We start from the raw sequence: 23,531 nt of genomic DNA, 5'->3' as shown, positions 1-23,531 counted from the left end.
CAGCGTGGAGAATTGGCGGAAAGCACTGGCGGCTGCCTTCTATGATGAGGCTATTGAAAAGTTGGTACAACGCTGTGACAAAAGTCTAAGTCAGAACGGCGACTACGTAGAGAAGTAGCTGAAAGGTGTAGCTAATTGTTACAAGTAAAACATTTCTGATGTTCACTGTGGTTTCAGTTTGGCAATCAATCGGAGCTTACTTTCTGAACAGGCCTCGTAGTTCAGTACCATATCACAAATTACACAGAAATAGGACGGTCTTTCAACAGTACATTATTTGTTTGACCTTGAAAACACAACGAGTTGTGCGCAAGCATTAGAAAGAACATATTAAAAATTTACTCTTATATTACTCCTTTCCGTGCAATGCATTGTCTTGCAAGATAGGGAGGTAACACAAAGATCGTATCCGCCAATTTTGCTATTGAAACAGGTTGCTGTTAGTTTTCATTGTTTTAATGCGGTTTATGCTAAGTAAATGTAACTATAACGGTCCCGCGTCTGGTTTAAGAACGTAATGTACTGAGAATGAATATATATATATATATATATATATATATATATATATATATATATATACTTACAGACGAATATTTACATGATTCATAAGAAGATGGTGCATCTAACATTTATTTTTTTTTCATTTAGTTTCTCTTGTAGAGACGGGATGAGAATATGGTGACAGAAACTTAGAAGAGCGATTTCCTGACAATAAATTACCCTGTCACATGTGGAAAATAAGCTGAATAATAAGAAATTTCACTAAGCTGAGGGATGGACCACGGACCTCGGGATGCTCGAGCTTACTAACAATAACAACGCAGTGCAAGTCTTTCAAAGACGTCACGTCGGCGTCTTGCGTGTCTCTGGGCCAAGGGCACGCAGCGTACTCACAATGGGAGGCCACGACGTTGGGATCACGGACTTACTTTAAGCCTTATACACCTTAAGCAGGCCATTAAAACAACATAATGTGCAAGTAGAAGGTGCACTAGTCTGGGGATCGCGAGAAACTTGCAAGAGAAGTTTTACGCTTCTATTATGCCTCTGACGTACTTATGTGGCGGTACCAGCTTTGAGAAGTCATTATGGTCAAGTTGTTAGCGTTCGCGTGTGGCAAGACCGTCTTTGGCGAGGCCGCAATTCGAATCACTGTACCAATTTTTAATCTGTATTTTTTCTGTTGCTGGTGACCTTATTTAATTTATATGATAATTGAGAAGTAATGTTCTCTGACTATTTACTGTTTGTGATTAATGTTTCAAGGACGGTGGACAGACTTGGAAAGACAAAGTCAAACCTCGGTAAATAATGATGCGAATGACGTTATTCACAATCAGTAATACAGTAACTCACAATATGCCAGACCACAAGAGTAACGTAGAATTACTCGTCGGATTTTTCCTCCACATCACACGTTGCAGGATGGTATTTGTCGTTCAGACATGGGAAACATAAATTAAAATATGACGCAAATACTTCGTGAAAATACAGGTGCTTTTTCATTTCATTACCTCTCGAACTTCATATAAATTAAATGATGTGACCAGTGGTGAAAAAAGTTGATTAATAATCAAGTTTGAGCGGGAGTTGAACCGTCGTCTCATTCACGCTCGTCTTTCGAAGCTCAATCGCTAGGAAAGCATTTCCATTCAAGTTTAAAAAGGATCTCATAGATTTACTAATACTTCCCATTCTTGATTATGGTGATCCTATTCTCCAGGAACTTTGCTATGAGAGCTCACGCCGGCTGTAACTGACGATGAATGCTTATGTACGATGCGTTCATGACGTACGCTACTTCGACTATATCACTCCTGCCAGAGGACTGTTGACATGGCTATGTGCCGATAAGCGTAGAGATTATCACATCCTCTGTTCGCTCTATCGCCTTCTCAATCGTTGCACTCTCTCTTATTTATCTTCAACACACACAACTGTGTGAACAGCACAGCAGAAATACTCGTTCGCAACAAAGTAGAGTCGTCTCTGTACCACTAGATAACACTGCCATGTCCTCTAAATCATTTTAGGTATCAGAAACACGACTATGGAACGACATTCCTCATAGTACCAGAGGTATGAAATTCCTTTCCTACTTCAAAAGAAAGGTAACGGTCCACCTATCGTAATACCTATATCTTCTACAGGGTGGTCCATTGATAGTGACCAGGCCAAATATCTCACGAAATAAGCATCAAACGAAAAAAGAACGAAACTCGTCTAGCTTGAAGGGGAAAACCAGATACCGCTATGGTTGGCCCGCTAGATGGCGCTGCCATAGCTGAAAAGGATATCAATTGCGTTTTTTTAAATAGCAACCCCCATTTTTATTACATATTCATGCAGTAGGTAAAGAAATATGAATGTTTTAGTTGGACCACTATTTTCGCTTTGTGATAGATGACACTGTAATAGTCACAAACGTATAAGTACGTGGTATCACGTAACATTCCGCCAGTGTGGACGCTATTTGCTTCGTGATACATTAGCCGTGTTAAATTGGACCGTTTATCAATTGCGGAAAAGGTCGATATCGTGTTGATGTATGGCTATTGTGATCAAAATGCCCAACGGGCGTGTGCTATGTATGCTGCTCGGCATCCTGGAAGACAAATTCCAAGTGTCCGGACAGTTCGCCGGATAGTTACGTTATTTAAGGAAACAGGAAGTGTTCAGCCACATGTGAAACGTCAACCACGCCTTGCAACAAATGATGATGCCCAAGTAGATGTTTTAGCTGCCGTCGCGGCTAATCCCCACATCGGTAGCAGACAGATTGCGCGAGAATCGGGAATCTCAAAAACATCGGTGTTGAGAATGCTTCATCAACATCGATTGCACCCGTACCACATTTCTATGCACCAGGAATTGCATGGCGACGACTTTGAACATCGTGTACATTTCTGACACTGGGCACGAGAGAAATTACAGGACGATGACAGATTTTTTGCAAGCGTTCTATTTAGCGACGAAGCGTCATTCATCGATAGCGGTAACGTAAACCGGCATAATATGCACTATTGGGCAACGGAAAATCCACGATGGCTGCGACAAGTGGAACATCAGCGACCCTGGCGGGTTAATGCATGGTGCGGCAATGTCGGAGGAAGGATAATTGGCCCCCATTTCATCGATGGCAATCTAAATGGTGCAGTGTATAGTGATTTCCTACGTAATGTTCTACCGATGTTACTACAAGATGTTTGACTGCATGACAGAATGGCGATGTACTTCCAATAAGGTGGATGTCCGGCACGTAGCTCGCGTGCGGTTGAAGCGGTATTGAATAGCATATTTCATGACAGGTGGATTGGTTGTCGAAGCACCATACCATGGCCCGCACGTTCACCGGATCTGACGTCCCCGGATTTCTGTCTGTGGGGAAAGTTGAAGGATATTTGCTATCGTGATCCACCCACAACGCCTGACAACATGCGTCAGCGCATTGTCAATGCGTGTGCGAACATTACGGGAGGCGAACTACTCGCTGTTGAGAGGAATGTCGTTACACGAATTGCCAAATGCATTGAGTTTGACGGACATCATTTTGAGCATTTATTGCATTAATGTGGTATTTACAAGTAATCACGCTGTAACAGCATGCGTTCTCAGAAATGATAAGTTCACAAAGGTACGTGTATCACATTGGAACAACCGAAATAAAATGTTCAAACGTACCTACGTTCTGTATTTTAATTCAAAAAACCTGTCTGCTACCAACTGTTCGTCTAAAATTGTGAGCCATGTGTTTGTGACTATTACAGTGTCATTTATCACAAAGCGAAAAAAGTGGTCCAACTAAAACATTCATATTTCTTTACCTATTACACGAATATGTAATAAAAATGGAGGTTCCTATTAAAAAAACGCAGTTGATATCCGTTTGACCTATGGCAGCGCCAGCTAGCGGGCCAACCATAGGGCCCTCTGGTTTCCCCCTTCAAGCTAGACATGTTTCGTTCTTTGTAGTTTCTTTTGTTTGACGCTTATTTCGTGAGATATTTGTCCCGGTCACGATGAATGGACCACCCTGTATATATCTGTCGGTAGCTGACTCTCATTGACCCTTTCTTTCGCGCCATTTTTCGCTCCCCCTTGTCTCTCCTAAGAAACATTTTCATTTGCGTTTCAATCTTCTCCTCTTTCATTAGTCCTTCCACTTCTGGCACTAAACACGGCTTCAAATACTTTAAAGCAATCAATGCTTCATAGTGAACGTTACGAGGGGCGTCCAATAATTGAGTTTCCATATTTTATAAAAATAAATTACACAAAATTTGTCCTATAAAAATAAGTTTCTTGAAATTATGTGATGTTTCTGTTGCTAATCTATAAAGTCACCATGGTTTCCAAGCTTTTTTGGTAATGCTACCTAAGTCTTCGAAATCAGTGTTGTGTTTCAGCTCTGGTCCTACGCTCGTCACCAGCTGTTCACTGTTGATGTGACTTCAAACCGCGCTGGTGTGCTTACCCCCAGGATGACCATTGAGTTGGGGGAAAACGGGAAAATCATTTGTGGCAAGACCTGGTGAAAATGGAGGATGCGGGAACACTTCCCAGCTGTACCTTCCAAGCTCTGACTGGGTCATTCGAGATTTATGAGACCAAGCACCGCCATGAAGGAAGAGAACTTTACGGGACAAAATCCCTGGACATTTTCTTTTGATGTCAGTTTGCAGATTCTTCAAGACATTACAGTACCCACCTTCATTCATTGTAGTTTTGCGAGGCTGGTAATTTACGAGCAAAATCCCCTGAGTGCCCATGCCGAATGTGTGACATTTGCCACTTTTGGGGCAGTTTGGCCACGTTTATTCCACACTATGCGCTGACGATTTGTCTCAAAGAGTTGAATGATTGACGCAGGACTGATCCCCATTGACAGATCTCCCTCTATCTGAAGCATTTCCACAAACATTCTGACCGAATTCATCCGTTGCTGTTTGTGAAAACGTGACACACATCTTGTAAGGATTTTGCGGCAGTGAAGTGGGTTGTCAGGATGTTTGCGATGCTGAACGTCCAATTGAAGCCCCAGCAGGTAGCCGCGTAAGGATATTTTCAGTGGTGACGCGACCATCTTCCTCCACAATATTGCGAAATGAAGTAGTGGCATCACTATATGTTGCTATAGTGGGCCTCCCTGTGCGCTGTTCGTCATGCACATCTTCGTGCCATTCCACAATCTGTAAATCCCAGCGTCGAACCATTTGAATGCTCACACAGCCATCCCATAGATAGTGGTTAACTGCCGATGGATTGACGACAGTAAATCAGTGAATAGTTCCAGAATGAGAAATTTCACTCTGCCGCGGAGTGTGCGCTGATATGAAACTTCCTGGCAGATTAAAACTGTGTGCCGGGCTGAGACTCGAAATCGGGACCTTTGCATTTGCCTTCTCATTCTCGAAACAACCACCAGGCTGTGGCTATGCCATGTCTCCGCAATATCAGGAGTGCTAGTTCTGCATGGTCCGCAGGAGAGCTTCTGTAAAGTTTGGATGGTAGGAGACGAGGTACTGGCAGAAGTAAAGCTGTGAGGACAGGGCGTAAGTCGTGCTTGGGTAGCTCAAGGGTAGAGCACTTGCCCGCGAAAGGCAAAGGTCCTGAGTTCGAGTCTCGGTCAGGCACGCAGTTTTAATCTGCCAGGAAGTTTCAGTGAATAGTTGTTTTGCTGGAAGAAAGAAGAGCGCAGCTCACAAGCGGGCACGCTATGTGGTGGTAGCTGCATGCTAGCTGGCAGCATACTGGCGAGATACTCCGGTATGCATCGTAATCCGGTGTGAGTGTTATCAACACATACCTCCCGAACTCATCAGTCCTCACATGTCACCCTCAGTATATTTTGCAGAGAAACAGCACAGGGAAACGACTTCCTTATTATTATTATTACTACTATTATTAATGCGAATTATTATTACTGTGGTCGTTATGGATTTCTTTAGTGTGGTTTGTTTCCGATAAGATTTACGATTATGACTTAAGGTTCTAATAAGGTCAAGCTAAATAAGCAACCAATAACTAAATGAAATAAGTATTATTGCTCGCTTTGGTTGAGATCCGGAAAATGGCTCGTGAATAAGGGATCGATGGGTTCAGGAGGGCCGTATAGAATGCTTTGTAGGATTTCAGCGGCCGCAGGCGATAGAGCCCTAGAGGAAAGAAATACTATTCCCTCGACCGTGCAGGACTGTACAGGTCACATCACGTACCGGTACACTATGTGATCAAATGTATCCGAACACCCCAAAACATACGTTTACGATATTAGGTGCATTTTGCTGCCACCTACTGATAGGTACTCCTCAGAAATCATCAGACACTAGTGAAGAATTGGGCGCTCCGCGGAACTCACAGACTTCGAATGTGGTCAGGTGATTGGGTGTCACTTGTGTCATACGTCTGCATGCCAGATTTCCACATTTCTAAACATCCTTAGGTCCACTGTTTCCGATGTGGTAGAAAGTGGTAACGTAAAGGGACAGGTACAGCAAAAAAGCGTAAAAGCCGACCTAGTCTGTTGACTGACAGAGACCGCCGACAGTGATGAGGGTTGTAATGTGTAATAGGCAGAGATCTATCCAAGCCATCACGCAGGAATTCCAAACTGCATCAGGATCCACTGCAAGTACTATGACAGTCAGGCCGGAGGAGGCGAGAAAACTTGGATTTCACGGTCGAGCGGCTGCTCATAAGCCACGCATCACGCCGGTAAATGACAAACCACGTCTCGGTTGGTGTAAGAAGTGTAAACATTTTAAGATTGAACACAGGAAAAACGTTGTGTGTAGTGAAGAATCACGGTACACAATGTGGCGATCCGATGGCAGGGTGCGGGTACGGCGAATGCCCGGTGAACGTCATCCGTCAGCGCGTGTAGTGCCAACAGTAAAATTCGGAGGCGGTGGTGTTATAGCGTGGTCGTGTTTTTCATGGAGGGAGGGAGTCTTACACCCCTTGTTGTTTTGCGTGACACTATCACAACACAAGCCTAGATTGATGTTTTAAGCACCTTCTTGCTTCCCAGTGTTGAAGAGCAATTCGGGGATGGCGATTGCATATTTCATCACGATCGACCACCTGTTCATAATGCACGGCCTGTGGTGGAGTGGTTATACGACAATAACATCCCTGTAATGGACTGGCCTGCACAGAGTCATGATGTGAATCCTACAGAACACTTTTGGGATGTTTCAGAACGCCGACTTCGTGCCCGGCCTCACCGACCGACATCAATACTTCTCCTCAATGCAGCACTCCGTGAAGAGAATGGGCTGCCATTCTCCAAGAAACCTTCCAGCACCTGATTGAACGTATGCCTGGGAGAGTTGAAGCTGTCATCAAGGCTAAGGGTTTGCCAACACCATATTGAATTCCACCATTACCGATGGAGGGCGCCACGAACTCGTAAGTCATTTTCAGCCAGGTGTCCGGATACTTTTGATGACATTGCGTATGTCGAGGCCTACGAGAAAGACGGACCGCGGCGCGTGTCACAACACGTGCTACAACAGATCTTACGAGTGCCTGCAGCCTTCTCCAACGGACAGCGAGTAACCATTTCAGACGAGTTTAATAATTCTGATCTGCGTCTTTAAATGTATGCAAGTTCTCGATAGCTCTCACAAAATCGAGATCTTTAGAGGGCATCTTTCCAATTAATTGTTGATTTTCCGTGGGCCCTGCACGGAACTGAGCGTTCGCAAAGCGTGGCGGACAAGCCGGCTAGTGTGACGGACCGCGTTCATTGCAGGGCCCGTGTGTCTCACTTCACCGACGTACCTTGACGTCTGGAGCGCAGACTTTCGGAATGGCGACCAGTTTCAATGAGTGAGAGGCACTCCCAGTGCCAACAGTGGACACACACTATCGCTATTTCCTTTGGAATAACGACCTGGTGCCATTCCCGTGTCCAGTGTTTCTGCCTGGCGTACCACCATCGGGGCCATTCCCTCTGCTGCCACGTCAATGGCAGCACCAGTTGATACCTGTTTCTGCTTCGGTAGCAAAGCGGTAAGCGCTGCGGATGGCTACGCAAAGAGGTCCGGATTAGATTCCTGGCGGAGTTGGAAATTTTCTCCGCTAGGGGACTGGGTGTTGTATGATCCTTTCGGTCGTATCATCATAACTGACATCACACATGAATGGTCACGGCCCGAAATACAATAAATCAAAAATAAATTTGCCTTGCTGAATGTCCTTGGTGCTCCATGCGTACGGCACTGTCCGCGTGGTTGCTTGTCTCGCAGCAAATCATCACTTTGCCTCAAGGTACAAACATTAGGTCTGTTCTCTAGGATGATGATCATGCAAGGACTTTGAAATCCTGCGTGATGTAGAGTATGGTCGTTCTGAATCAATCGATTCTATATTCACATTATCAGGCATCTTATCGCAGAACTCTTACCTCAGTCACGATGGCTCGTTCCTGAAGTTGTAGAATTGCTGGTATGTGTCTCTCCCTCTTACACGAGACATAATATGTTCTCACAAACAACCAATATTCAAATGATGTTTTTCAATAAGGAATTTGGAGAATTTCTTGTCGTTAAATACAGGCTGTACCAAAAGTACCAGTTGGCCCTATCTAATTCCGAACTAGTAGTTTTTTATTGTTGTAGGTGATATTGATTTGTGAGAAGAATGGCTGATGAATCTAATTACACCTTGGAACAACGAATCGTCATGAGTACCTGGGTTCAGAGTTACGTCACACTGGGAAAACACTATTAGAGATTCGAAATGATTTCACCATGAGACTTAATATGGCAACACCACCGAAATCAACAATATTACTTTGGGAGAAGAAGCTCTTTGAAATTCGTTCCAAAAAAAACAGACCACGCTTTGGAAGACCAAGAAGAAGAGCAGACACATGTGCGGATGTTGCAGCATGCTGGACTGAGTGACCAAGACTCGGAGAATCTGACGCCTGTTCGTGGTTACTGGAGGCGACGGTTTGTTGTCATACGACTGTACTCTGCCGTTTTGAGTTTGTTCCAGTGCTACCGATCTCGACACTTAGGCATCCGGGTTGGCCACTATATGTATTCGGTTGTAGAAGATTAATAATTGATATCATACACTTTCTGACTACCAGACCGTAGGGGGAGGAATTTGATTAAATAACAAATATTCAAGCAGTATACCCCGAAATAAGTTCGCGACGTGCGGTTGTCAATATTTCGCCGTCGGGTAGCTACCAACAGATCGACTCCAGCTGGATACTATTGTGGATCAACAGACTCTCCGCCACTCAGCGTTTTGCTTACTTTTCTTCCTTTCACTGACGTTATCATCGGTGGTAATGCAAACACCCAAAGTGGTCTGCAGGGCACATCGACATTTGAGTCATCGTCCATACGTTCGAGAATAGTGAAACACATTGAAACAGACCAGTTTTGATTTCTGCTGGGATCCGAACAAATAACAATTAGAATGACAAAACTGTGAAAGATGTTCAAAATGTGAATATTTATTTGATGGGCATTAGCAGATATCTGTAAAACAGATGAATGTCAGTATTCAATCTAGAGTACTATATTACAGAATACGCATCAACTTTATTCACATTACTTAATAGCAATATTTAAGCCCCGTTTAAAACAGTCAGAGTAGGAAATCGCTCTTCCAAAATAATTCTCCGTACATGTTAAATATACAGCGAAAATTTTTTATCAATGAAGTTTGTGGAAAATGCCTTACGTATTTGGATTGTCTTCATTGGATTTTGCTTCACAGTTGTGACGGAAGGAATTTTTATACCTACTACCAAAAAGCCGCTAACAGACTATTTTTCTGCAACAAATTTGACCTTTTTCGTGATCATCTGGCAGAATTTAAATCTCAAAGTGTCCATTTATACACCACGGTTAACTTAATTTTGAATACGTAATTAATGCTGTGAAACTTGGAGACTTAGATCTGCCAGAAGATGATGAAATAGTCGAAACTAACTGCAGTAAAATGAATTTTAATATCAGCGTTTTGGCGAGAAACGTAATAATTTATTTGATTTATCCCATCAGGAAAGCGCGTAGGCACATAGAGGAAATACTGGGCAGTGGAGTGCTTGCATTCATTTCAGATGGGAGTTTCCAGCACTTGGTTCCCTTCATTTTATTACTTCGTTCCCGCCAGTACCTGTATGGACCGCTCCATCCAGAAGCCAGATTTCATTACCGTTGAAAATTCACTGTCAGTGGAATGCCGTTGGATATTTAGGAAAAAGCAACAATAAACGCATTTCATCATAGCGTTATGAATGACCGGAGAATATGTTTTCACGAAATTTACTTAATTAATTAATATGTAGCACGACTGGTTTTATGATTTTTTTTTATACTGAAATAACTTTCTAGTGGATGTTAAAATTCTAGTTGGTGAAGCAACGTCAATAACTAGCGTCAGAGCAGCTTTTAACAGAGAAAACTCATTGAATCCATCACCTGAAGCCGGAAACAGTCTTTTCGTCACGAAGGAACAACTCCCGCAGAGAGAATTTGTCCAGAATGGCGTCGAACTGGCTCTGTAGCTGCCTGTTCAGCCAGCTTCGAAGGCGTGACTTCAGTTTGGTTACCAGCTCCGAGTCTGCAACGGAGAAGTATATCAAGACAGATTCTTATGGCACATACACCATTTCGCCATTTTTTGTCCTTTATATTGTGTTAGTTCCATTAATATTATCAACGTTTTGACAGCTTCAAATTCCTTCTAGTTGCTTGCAATTGCTCAGTCGTTAACTTCTATGATTAAGGTAGCGTCCTCTTCTTCGGTTCTAAGTAATTTCTCGATGCTTCTGCAGATGGAACTGAGTAAACCACGTGTGGATCAGGCTAGGGGATCAGTGATAACAAGAGTTTTTATGTACGGTACTATCATTTAACGTTTTCTTTATGTGTTGAGCCTGTTATTTCGATCCATCAATCGCACAGTCTGTGGAATGACTCCAATCCCCGAAGTTCAAAACATAGTATACACTACCAATCTGGCATTATTATATTAGGATATGTTTTAAATAGATTGTATTAAACGTGATCTCCGAAAAATATTTTGAGCAATTAGTTCAGGCGCCAGCAGAATTGCAATTGCTTGCAAAAACATGCTTGAGCTGTCATCAACAAGTAATTCTGAGTAAATAGAAAGTGCTATGGCGGATGCAGCTATTAGTGACCACAAGGTAGTTGTAGCGAGACTGACTGCCGAAACATCGAAATCCACCGAAAGTAACGGCAATATATCTATTTAAAAAAAGCGGATAAAAATTCTCTTGGCGGATTCCTAAGAGACAGTGTTCAATAGTTCCTACTACTTAAGATTAGATTGTGTAGATTAGATGTGGATTCAGTTCAAAGAAATAGTGTCTGAAGCTATTGAGAGAATTATACAGAATAAAGTAATAAAAGATGATACTGATCTCTTTGGTACACAAAACAGGTCAGAACTCTGTTACAGAGGCAAAGAAAAACGCATTCCAATTTAAACACAAAATCTCCAAAATAGACGATTTTTCATTGACGCTCGAAACCTAACATGGACTTCAGTGCGAGATGCTTTTAATAGCTTCCACAACGAACCTCTGTCTCGAAGTCTGACTGACAACACAACGAGACTCTGGTGTATGTAAAGTACAAGAGTGGCCATCCACAATCAAAAACTACAATGCAAATATTGATGGTAATATTACCGGTAGCACCACTCAGCAACAGTTACACCACGTCTCGTAACGTCGTGTCGGATCTTTTTCTGTCTTGCGTAGCAGAGCACTTCGACGTGGCATAGACAACAAGTCGTTGGAAGCCCCATGCAGAAATACTGAGCCATACTGCTTCTAAAGTCGTCAATAATTAAGAAAGTTCAGCTGGTGCACGAACTGACCTCTCAATAATGTCCCATAAATGTTCGATGGGATTAATGTTGGGGAGATCCGGTTAGAAAAATCATTCGTTCGAATTGTCCAGATTGTTCTTCAAACCAGTCGCGAACAGCTGTGGTCTGGTGACACGGTGCCTTGTCATCCATTAAAATTTCATCGTTGTTTGGGAACATCAAGTCTATGGTCACCTGGAAATGGTCTCCAGGTAACCGAACATACCATTTCCGTTTAATGATCGGTTTAGCTTGACCATAGCACCCAGTTCATCCATGTAAACAAACACAGACCAGTCCATTGTGGAGACACCATCAGCTTGCACAGTAAATTGCTGGCAACTTGTGTCCGTGACTTCGTAGGGTCTGTGGTCAGTCGAACACTACCATCAGCTTTTACCAACTGAGATCTGAGCTCATTAGACTAGGTCACGACTGGCCAGTCGTCTAGGGTCAAACTGATATGGTCACGAGACCAGGAGAGCCGCTGCAGGCGATATCGTGCTGTTAGGAAATGCAACGTCGGTCGTCTGCTACCATAGCCAATTCAGACCAAATTCCTCCGCACTGCTGTAACAGATATTTTCGTTGCACGTTCCACATTGATTTCTGCGGTTATTGTACACAGTGTTATTTGTCTATTAGCACTGATAATTCTATGAAAATGCCGCTGCTCTCGGACATTAAGTGAAGGACATCGGCCACGGCGTTGTTCGCGGTGATGGGTAATGCTTGGAATTTGGATTCTCGGCACGTTCTTGACACAGTGGATCTCGGAACAGTGAATTCCCTAACGATTTCCGAAATGGAACGTTCCATGCGACTAGCTCCAGCTATCATTCTGCTTTAAGAGTTTGTTAATTCCTGTCGTTCGGCCATAATAACATCGGAAACATTTTCAAGTAAATCACATTAGTATAAGTAACAGCTCCGCCAATTCACCCCATTTTGTAACTCGCGTACTCTGTACCATGCAATCTGTATATATGGATATCGCTATCACATTACTGTCAACTCACTGTATTGAACACATTTTTCCGAAATTGCTTTTCCAAAGAAGACGAAGTAAGTATTCTGGAATTAAAATCGAGGGCTGCTGGCAACATGAGTAATTTAGCAGATACCCTAGGTGTAACAAAGCAGCTTAAAGTACTTAACGAAAGAAAGTGTTCGGTCATAAAACATACCAATAAGGTTCATTTCAGAATATGTTGATACAATACACCCATACTTAGCAATCGTATACAACCACTCGCTCGACGGAAGATCCATAGCAGATGACTGGAAAGTTTCCCAGGTCACACTAATATTCAAGAAAGGAAATAACAGTAAACAGCTGAATTGAGAAAATTTCATTCCTGTGAAACGCAGCTAACTCTTTATTCGCACGAGGTAATGAGTTCTATCGACAGGGGATCTCAAATTGATTGCATGTTTCTAGATTTTCAGAAGGCTTTTGCCACCGGTACTTACAAGAGAATTCTAATCAAACTGCGTGCCTAGGGAGTATCGCTTGGTTTGAAGAACATTCTCGATAAATCGAGCAAATGATTTGGTTACCCAGATGGGCCGACATAAATGCTATCGAGTAAAACTGAAATGATATCCGTCGTTCCCCAGGAATTTGTTATAAAGCCTCTGCTGTTTCTATCTACATAAACGATTTAGAAGACATCCTGTTTGCGGATGATTCTATTATTTACCGTCTAGTAAAGTCACCAGAAAATCAAAACCAATCGAAAACTCTAATCGAAAAACCACGTAATCTGTACACTGAGGTGATAAATATCATGGCATAGCGATATGCACATATACAGATGGCGGGAGTATCTCGCACACAAGGTACAAAAAGGCCGTGCATTGATGGAGCTGTCCTTTGTACTCAAGAGACTCATGTGATAAAGGTTTCCGACGTGATTATGGCCTAACGACGTGCATTAATAGACTTTGAACAGGAATGATAGTTGGAGCTATACGCATGGTACATTAGATTTTGGATATCATTAGGGAATGTAATATTCCGAGAGCCACAATGTCAAGAATGCGCCGAGAACACCAAATTTCAGGAATTACTTCTCACTGCTGACAACGCAGTGACCGACGGCCTTCGCTTAACATACGAGAGCAGCGGCGTTTGCATAGAGTTGTCTGTGCTAACAGACAGGGACGCGGATATTGATGTGGGACATACGAAGATGTATCCGTTAGGACACTGAGGCGACATTTGGCCTTAATGAACTGTGGCAGCAGACAATTGTTGCTGCCTTTGTTAACAGCAAGATTTCGCCTGCAGCCCCTCGCCTGGGCTCATGATCGTACCAATTGGACCCCATATGACTGGAAAACCCAGGCCTACTCAGTTGTGTCCCCGTTTCAGGTTGTAAGAGCTAATGGTAGGGTTCGAGTGCGGCGGAGATCCCGCGAAGGCAAGCATCCAAGTTGTCAACAAGGCAGTGTGCAAGCTGGTGGTGGGTCCATAATGGTTTAGGCTGTTGTTTACATGGAACTGACTGGCTGCTCTAGTCAAAGTGAACCGATCATTGACTAGAAATGGTTACTTTCGGCTACTTGAAGACGACTTGTTCGGCTACTTAGCGAAATTTTGCAGGCATTTATGGACTTCATGTTTCCAAGCAACTATGAAATTTTTATGGATGACACTCCGCCATGTCACCGGGTCATAGCTGTTCGCGATTGGTTTGAAGGACATTCTCGATAAATCGAGCAAACGATTTGGTTACCCAGATCGGCCGACATAAATGCTATCGAACATTTATGGAACAAATTCGAGAGGTCAGTTCGTGGACAAAATCCTGCACTGGTAATGCTTTCACAATTGTGGACGGCAGGGGTCCTCCAACGACTTGTTGAGTACATGCGACGCCGAGTTGCTGCACTACATCGGACAAAAGGAGTTCCGACATGATATTAGGAGGTATCCCATGACTTTCGTCATCTCGTGTATGTATGGTGCGAAAAGTGGCAATCGTCTCTCAATGAGGATAAGTTGTGAGGTCATCCAAGAGTACAAAAAAAAAAAAAAAAAAAAAAAAATCCCTTAAATTTCGGTTACATGATAAATCACACAAATTTAAAGGTTGTTAGTTAGACTAAATATCCTGAAATTTCAGTTACGATAATGTAAATTTTAACGATCACATAGATAATGTAGTGAGAAAGGAAAACTAAGATTTACGTTTTACTGTCACAACGCATGGAACATGCAACAGGTCTAGTAAAGAGACTACCTTGTTTTTTTCTCTGCTAGAGAATTTTTGTACTGCATGGGAGCCTTACTAGATAGGTTTGACGGAGGACATCGAAAAAATTGAAAGGAGGGCATCTCGTTTTGTATTATTGCCAAATAGGGGAGAGAGAGGCATGGATGTTATAAGCCAGGTGGGATGGCAATCATTAAGGTAAAGACGTTTTCGTTGCGCAGGATCTCCTCATGAAGTTTCAATCACCAACTTTCTTCTCTGAAAGAGAAAATATCTTACTGACGCCAACCTACATAGGGGGAAATGATCGTCTGAATTAAATAAGAGAAATCAGAGTTTGTGCAGAAAGATTTAAGCGTTCATTTTCCACACGGTAGAGCCATAGTCTTAAGGTGGTTGTGCGAAGTCCGTAAGTGTGAAATGCAGAATATTCATGTAGATGTAGATCTAAAGACAGTTACTACTGAAGTAAGTCGATAATCCGACAATTTTTGTGTTTATGCACTACAAATAAAGAATCGGAGATGTCTCTCAGTCAGTACTCACCAAATAATTTTGTTGAAATCTGAGTGCTTTCACTGGGTGTGTCGCTTTCCACCTGAAACAATAATTTGACAGCGTGAAGACTATAAATTTCAGGAACAATCGTAAATATAGCGGAAAGCAGAAATAAGCTTCGTAATAATTTTTTCAAATTTTTTTTTGCGTTGATCACTAAAAAGCTAGTATGAATCTTTATTTTGCTAAAATTAGTTTCGACTACTTCAGTACTATCTGGCTGACTCTTAGCCTCAATTTACACCTTTACCCATAAGCGCAAAGTACATTACACACGTAATTAATTTGTGGAAGCAAGTGGGCCTCGTGTGTGACACATCATGCAGCAGTTGGTGTGCTGGATGAGAACTACAAGTGTAACGAGAAACGTCATTAATGCACTGAGAAAAATGCTGGTTTACTCACTGTCACTGCAGTATGCACGGGCGAGTATTCAATGTCGTAGTTCTGCGAGTGTAAGTTGTCGCCGTCCACCTTGAGACCAATGCGCCCTTTGAATCCAATCGACCGCAAGGACACCCTGTTACAACAACACAAACGTCGTCACATACACATATTTTGTATACTATTGTGTTTACCAACATATATAACATTTTTTATCGAAACTGTATCTCGTTCCTGTGTCTAGCCTTACTGGTAACCATTTGTTGAGGTTTTACCACGGGGACTTTTTATTGTTAAGCACATACAATTTCAAATCTGTCACTGTAGCACGCTGAATGTTTCTGTGTCTTGTACAAATACACTATCAAATATATTTTCCTGCTTTCATACAAGGAGAGGCTTTTTTCTTGGGCAAAACCTAAACTAGTCTTAACTTAAGACAGAAATTTAGCCAATTTAGAAGATACAGCGGTTACGTACGTTGCATATTGCGAAATCGCTGCACCCAGAGAATTCCATTGTATCTGAGCAAACACTAAACAGGAACTATATTCGATTCTGCGTTAAATACATTCATCATTATTCTGCAAGTTATGTTTTCGATAGTTTTTCATTTCACCCGTATTCTTATAAAGAAACGTGTTATCACATGTACGAGAGATCAGGCATAATACATACGAAGCATGTGTGACATATTCAACAGGGCTTGTTACTACGAGCATCGTTCTAAAATTGTTGAAAACAACCATTGGAACGCGTAGATAGGTACTTAACACCAGGCTAGGAGTAAGTGGCATTAAATGTCGATGTAATTTCTAAGAATTCAGAGGAAGCTGTCTGTGAAGCGTGATGGTTTAGTCCATATTCCGAAAGTTTTGGAACTACAGCGAGCACTGGAATTTGAAGACGTGTTCTCTAAATCCCAGTAATATAGTACTCTTTTGAGAAGCACCACTGTTGCTCTGAATGACTGTGACATTGAGATGATCCGCAACTTTCCTAACGCTTTGTAGAATGGTGACTAGTCTCCACGAAGACGCAGTATGTCATCGATCTGAGTACGATAATCAACAGATGCCGCCGTCCTGGAAGAAAAACTGTGCTGTTGCGGTTAACGATGTGATTTCCTTGACTAGTCATTTCTTTTTTCAATTGGTCAATGACCATGTTCCAGAGCTTACTGACTTTGTACATGGTAATTTCTTGGGTTGCCAGAAGCACTCCTATCAGTCACCCTTCGCTGCATTAGTGCGCTACGTCGATGCATTCCACGTGGATGTACTCATTCGCAAAGTATAGTTCCAACCGTAGTGTTTTGAGTACCAATCTTTTACCTACGTGCACCTGACTTCCTAGCGTAAATTAATTTGCGATATTTGGGAACAAACGAGAACTCTTTGTGTCAATCGATCCGGTGGTCGAATCGAAAGTCGGCGTCACCACATGAAATCCGAAATGAACTGATCTCAGGTAACAGTGACAGTTGTCGTTTTCTGTGGTCTTATATGCCCTGAATAGCGCGGAAGATTTGGCAAGTTATTTAATCAATCAGATGAAACACGTTTCACAGTCTGTTTATCAAATAACTTCTTTCAAATTCGAGTAGTTTTCCAGCGAAAAAAGAATAAAAACATTTCTGATCACTTTACGTACACAGCCGCTGAAGAATTTAAGTATGTGTTCATTTTGTGAAGAACGTTTCGTTTGCAGAATGTTATCTAGATTCATTTAATTTTCAGTGGTAGGTTGGTGGCATAATATGTGTTTAGTCCATGTGTTACCCTGGAACCTCATTTGCAGAGAAATTCTTTTACTTCTGGCACATTTTGCGCCATAGCGATCATTTGTGATAAGTTAAAACTGTGTGTTGGCAGAGGACTCGAACATGCACAGCTGCCTTTGCCTTCAGTGGACTTTGCTCTACCATTTAAGTGACTCGAGAGCTTCAAATTGCTGTAGGCCAATGAGCATGATCCATACTAGCATCTGGAAGAGTATGGCCAATAAAGGCAAGTGTCTGGGCTCGAGTCCTGACCGACATGCAGTTTTAACTTACCACAAACGATGATATAACCTCGTTCGTATTTATTTTCGATTCTTAATATTTACGTCGAAAGACTGGTGTTTGCACTTAGACCCTACAACGTTATGATTTATCAAAATAATCGTAAGATAACAAGTACTGCTTGCCATTTAGTCCATCATAATAATTTCACCGTTGTTTGAAACACAAGAAAATGTGAATTACATTGAAACAAGCGTGATTTTCTGTGGGCGCATTGATTAGCGGGAAGAAAGGAAGGAGGCACTCTACCCGAAGGTGCCGCGACTGAAGGCAGGCAGCATCCTGAGGATGGGGTGCGACACAATGGAGTAGTTGCCCGCGATGGCGATGGTGCCGATGCTGCCTTCGACGACCATGTTGAGGAACGGCAGGTCCACTTTGCAGGACGTCACGTTGAGAATTGGTGTCGATATGATCTCAATACCGTTCAGCTCCCTGAAACAGGATGGTCTCTGCAGCAGACATCGCGAAGACAGCTGAGCGGAAGTCTAGTGGGGGGGGGGGGGGGTCTAGCGCTACATGTCCCATTACCTATCCACTTGTTATCAAAACCATGTAGTCGCGTTTCAGACATGGCTCATCTCCAGTATGTATGTATGTCAGAAACTACACGAAAGTTGTCAAAATGGCTCTCTAGACTCTAGTCCTCTAGACTTAGAACTACTTAAACGTAAATAACCTAAGGACATCACACACATTCATGCCCGAGGCAGGATTCGAACCTGCGACCGTAGCCACAGCGGCCGACACAGTCGTCAAAAGCACAGATAACAAATGACGTTTTATTTACAAACCTAATCATGTTCATAGCCATCCAAGTTTACATACCAGAAAACAAATACAGTACACAGTATCTTGTCAAGTGACAACTCCACTTACACACAAACAACTGAAATGATACTTTGTAATAATTTCGGTTTTGATTTATAAATTTAGCTGTCTATGAATCTGAGTAGGTTTGTACTTAATATGTACGAGTAATTTGTGCTTATATTACAATTGTAATCTTTTGGAAATTGGAAATTTATGGTAGGATCTTACGGGACTATACTGCTGAGGTCATCGGTCCCTAAGCTTACACACTACTTAATGTAACTGAAACTAATTTACGCTAAGGACAACACACACATCCATGCCCGAGGGAGTACTCAAACCTCCTACGGGGGGAGCCGCGCAAACCGCGACAGGGCGCCCAAGACCGCGCGGATACCCCGAGAGGCCTAATCTTCTGTTTGACAGATATTCTGATAATGGTTTTTCCTGAAGAGCGTCAATGAAGTTTTTAAAACATATGAACTCTTGTTACTTAGCGACCTGCATCAGTGTTAATGTAATTGTGTAATAGTCACAGGCATCCTTTTATCTCATATTAAACTATATGCCTATCTGAATAACTACTTTTACAGTTTATGGCTAACATACAGAAACTGATAACATTCTCAGAGTAGTGGGTGCCCTCTCTTGGAACATAGTCTGACAAATTACAAGGGAATCAGAAATTTGATAATGTGGAATGAATCTAACATGGCCTTAATAGTAATACCTCTGACGATGAATACTAGCTTTTAAGATGAGAAACACCTTTACTAAACACAGTATTGCTTTTAATTTTGATTTTATGTATGATTAGGTGAAAGTGCGTCAATACCCTCCGTGCAATACAGATTTTTATATTAAGATATTTATGATGCTGAAGACATTTATTTCAGACACGCAAAAAATTAGTGTGTTGGCGTTGTATGTGGTTGAGCCAGACTTGTAGAAGATTCGTTTAATATATACATATATATATATATATATATATATATATATATATATATATATATATATATATATATATATATATATAAAAGGCATAAAGGGCATGATCGGGATTTATGAGTGAGTGGGACGGGATAGATGCTGGCCACGAGAACGTCAAGGAATGTAACCAACAACGTACTGAAATAGGACATTTGTGAAATCTAAAGTATTAATATATTACCAGATACTTACACCGACGTTTCCTTAGTAGGCTGGAAGAAGATGTCCTTGAGGATGGCCTGCAGGGATCTAAAGGCGGGCACGGGTGGCATAGTCTTGGACGCCTGTAGTAAAAACAGAAACAAAAACCTGTCATTGTCCCACCTCAAGAAGTGAAAACACCTCACTAATCGTGATGTTAATCGAAACATTTTCTAGTTCTTACCATGAATTTTCTGACGAAGTAACCAGAGAAATAAAATATGTAGTGCAGTATTATTGCTGCTACAGATCGACAACTTGTTTTATCTATTTTTACCGACACAAAATGGATAATAAGAAAATACATTTCTCTAGAACGCATCCAAATTTAAACTGGTTTCATTTCTAAAAGAAAGCGTTTTTTATTTGCTCTTGCTGAAGCTATGAGACAAATTATTTGCCGGATATCTATTGTACTAGTACAGGTAGCCAATATTCTGTCTAGTAATACTAGTGAAGCCAAGTAAAATGGCTACTTCTGCAAGAATTCTTCAACAACGATGTTACTAAATGAATCAATTTTATATGAATATTTCAGTCATGCCTATTTCTTTATTTTAGGCGTATATACAAGAGACAATAGCACTTACGTCAATAATGTGAGCGTTAAAGCGCGGCTCAGCACTCTTCAGAGCTGTCTTCAAGGGCTCTTCAATAGCTGCGGACAGAAGTCCAACGTGATACTATGAGAGAAATTGCTGAAACAGCAAGCCATGTAGTCATGTATATTGCTCTAAATGTAAATGTTCCGAGGTCTTCACTAACAACCAAAGAGAGCGATAACATGGAGTGAAAAGAACACAATTTATCAGGACGTAGGGTGACAAAAATACAGTTTATAAGGAAGCAGTGATAGACAAGTGTGTTGGTGTTTGCAAGTAAGCTACCAGTTAAGAACCTGTTTTCTATCGCATGGCTTAATGAAACTATCAAAACGGGACGGTGGTAGAATTACGAAAACCTACGTTACAGGTTTCCGTTCACATTCGTATGCAACAACTTTATTTACGATTTAAAAAACCACTTATGTTGTTTAACCTACACTTTCCATATAAATCGAAGACTGTATCCTCATATGGCATTAAATTCAATACTTTAATTCTGATACGATATTTAATCTGAGACTTGCGCAAAAATTGAAGATATAGATTTTAAAAAATGGGAGATTTGGACAAAACCAGTAATTGTGTCATAGATTCGGTTCTTTGAAACGAGAATGTCTACTTTCACGAAGTGCAGTTAACTTTACTCATGAACAAATTACTACCCTGTTTCAAATGAACGTTAGTTAACTTTAATAGCTTGCGACTTGTGATAAAGACATTTATCGTCACTTAGACGAAAAGTATTGCGATACTTGAAGTATTTCGATTCACTGAAATGCGTTTACTTTTCGAGACGCCACATTTCATCTCATCAGATATCGAGCAGAAACAAATCGTTTTCATTACAAAAATTATTTTGAGGAGGTACTTTCAATGATTTGTAATTTTGTAAAAAATAGAACTCTACACATTACAGGAATAAGTTAACATTAAAAAGTAGCTATTTTATTTCATAGAATGGATCTACAGAATAATTTCAATTAGAATGTATTTGGTTTCCAGGATGTACACGATAATTGCCGGTAATACTGCAACGAGTGCCACTTCTGGATGAAATGTGCCGGTAGGCACTAAATGAATCACCTCATTCCCCGTGAAGGTGTGATACTGAAATGTATGATTCGTAACTGACTGTGCATGATACGTCCGGAAAGATGAAACCTTATGAAACAGAACAAGATCTAATCAACAATTAGGTAACGTACGTTACGGTGGCATACCTAGGAAGGAGCCTTGCTGCTTGGTTGGCATGGCGGCGGTGTTCCCTGCCAGAAACAGCAACAGCACAGCACGGATGGTTCGCATGATGTCGGCAGAGCAGAACACCAACGCTCTGCGTATTTTCTGCAAAACGAGTAACCACGAATCCAGATTTTACGTGATGCTGGAGACGGAAAAGATTTCGGCTGCTAAAATGTTCTGATAAGAAAGTGGGGAATATTGAAAGTTTGGACGTGAACATTTCAATTTTCTTCCCTGAAAGGTGCACGAGTCATTGTGTTATAACAAGTACTTACAAAGAAAAGTATCGTTTTGGGCGCTCATGGTACCTTTACGGAAAACGTCGCTATTACTGCCTGTAATTATCATTATTAAGACACTCACAAATTCATCGGCACAGCCTCATTTAGCGTACTTTGTGTAGGCTTTCCCAGTGCGCAGATTCCTTCGCTGACACGTGGATGGAGTGCGGGCTACCCACCTACGGACACTAATTTCTTCAGCGAGCTCTAAACATACCTCTGACCCAAAGGTCTTTAAATGTGGATGTAGACGGACTTCACATAGTGCGAGTTCTGATGTCAAGTATGAATGTTGCAAAAATTCGTATTTAAAATGCCTGTGTTTACCTGATTCGCCTTCGAGTTTTTTCATTCACTACCTGCATTGTTCTCGCGTATTTTTTCATTATATCATTGCTAAACGCTAAGAAGGCGTTTTGAAGCTATTTTCTTAACAATAAGAAATCAGTCAATGCTCACAATTTAATTTGCATCACAGGAAACAAGAGACACAATCTTTCCGACTCAGAGTTGCGATATTAAAACTTTTGGCTGGTTGCGTTGTCTAGGGGCTGGGATACGTAGTTGCCGCATTACAAGCCAAATACTGCTGAGTCTACAGTATGAATGTATACAGGAATCGAATGGTCAAAGGTTCGTATCACTCGGGAATCGCGAATGCAACGTAGAAATTTATAAATGAAAGATTGCAATAAATAAAATTTGCAGGTACTTTCTTAATGACTTTAAATGATGAGTACGATGGTAGAAGTACTTTTGAGAATGCGGTATATTTCTGCAAAACATTTATTGGTGTCGATGGTCCAGCAATTAAATAAAATATAAGTTGATTAACAGGGAAACAATAGATTCCTACTGCACGTAATTAGTTATGAACGACAACATAGGTCGCGAGATAGTCCCTTCTAAACGCATACTACGTCTTCACTGTAGAAACCTCGGAAATCTCACAAGTTCACAAGTCCGCATTCCGAAGTATTTCTGTCTCTCGCAACCACGCGCAAACCGCTCTCCACACTCCAAGTCTCTCTCGCGACTGTGCATCCTTTGCGCCGTTCTCCAGCACCTCCCGTATCCTGTGCCATCCTCTGCAGCACTTTCATACAATCTCTCCACGTGTCCTTTTTGGAACGATCGCTGCGATTGGCTAGAGCGCTCCCGCCCTTTCTTCAAGCCAACGCACATTCACAACATAATGAAACACATTTGAACTACTGGACTTGCATTTAAATAACTTGAAATTTAATAAATATTCCTACGGTTGGACCATAAACACGCTCTAACACACATTATGAAATAC

At 41.6% G+C, this 23,531-nt stretch overlaps 1 protein-coding gene across 1 annotated transcript in view; it reads right to left on the bottom strand.

Moving 5' to 3' along the window:
* Positions 1-22,013, bottom strand: part of LOC126217635 (uncharacterized) — a 40,856-nt gene extending 18,843 nt beyond the window's left edge. Inside the window, exons 1-7 of the mRNA XM_049942113.1 lie at positions 21,929-22,013; positions 20,694-20,761; positions 20,095-20,186; positions 18,349-18,534; positions 16,056-16,170; positions 15,639-15,690; positions 10,452-10,593 (exon numbers count right to left, since the gene is read on the bottom strand). Of these exons, the coding sequence (XP_049798070.1) occupies positions 10,452-10,593; positions 15,639-15,690; positions 16,056-16,170; positions 18,349-18,534; positions 20,095-20,186; positions 20,694-20,761; positions 21,929-22,013 (740 nt within the window). The remainder of the gene's footprint in view (positions 1-10,451; positions 10,594-15,638; positions 15,691-16,055; positions 16,171-18,348; positions 18,535-20,094; positions 20,187-20,693; positions 20,762-21,928) is intronic.
* Positions 22,014-23,531: the final 1,518 nt, after the last annotated feature.

Source organism: Schistocerca nitens, chromosome 1 (genome assembly GCF_023898315.1).
Source record: "Schistocerca nitens isolate TAMUIC-IGC-003100 chromosome 1, iqSchNite1.1, whole genome shotgun sequence".
Lineage (NCBI taxonomy): Eukaryota > Metazoa > Arthropoda > Insecta > Orthoptera > Acrididae > Schistocerca > Schistocerca nitens.
This window is presented reverse-complemented; position numbering and strand designations above follow the sequence as displayed.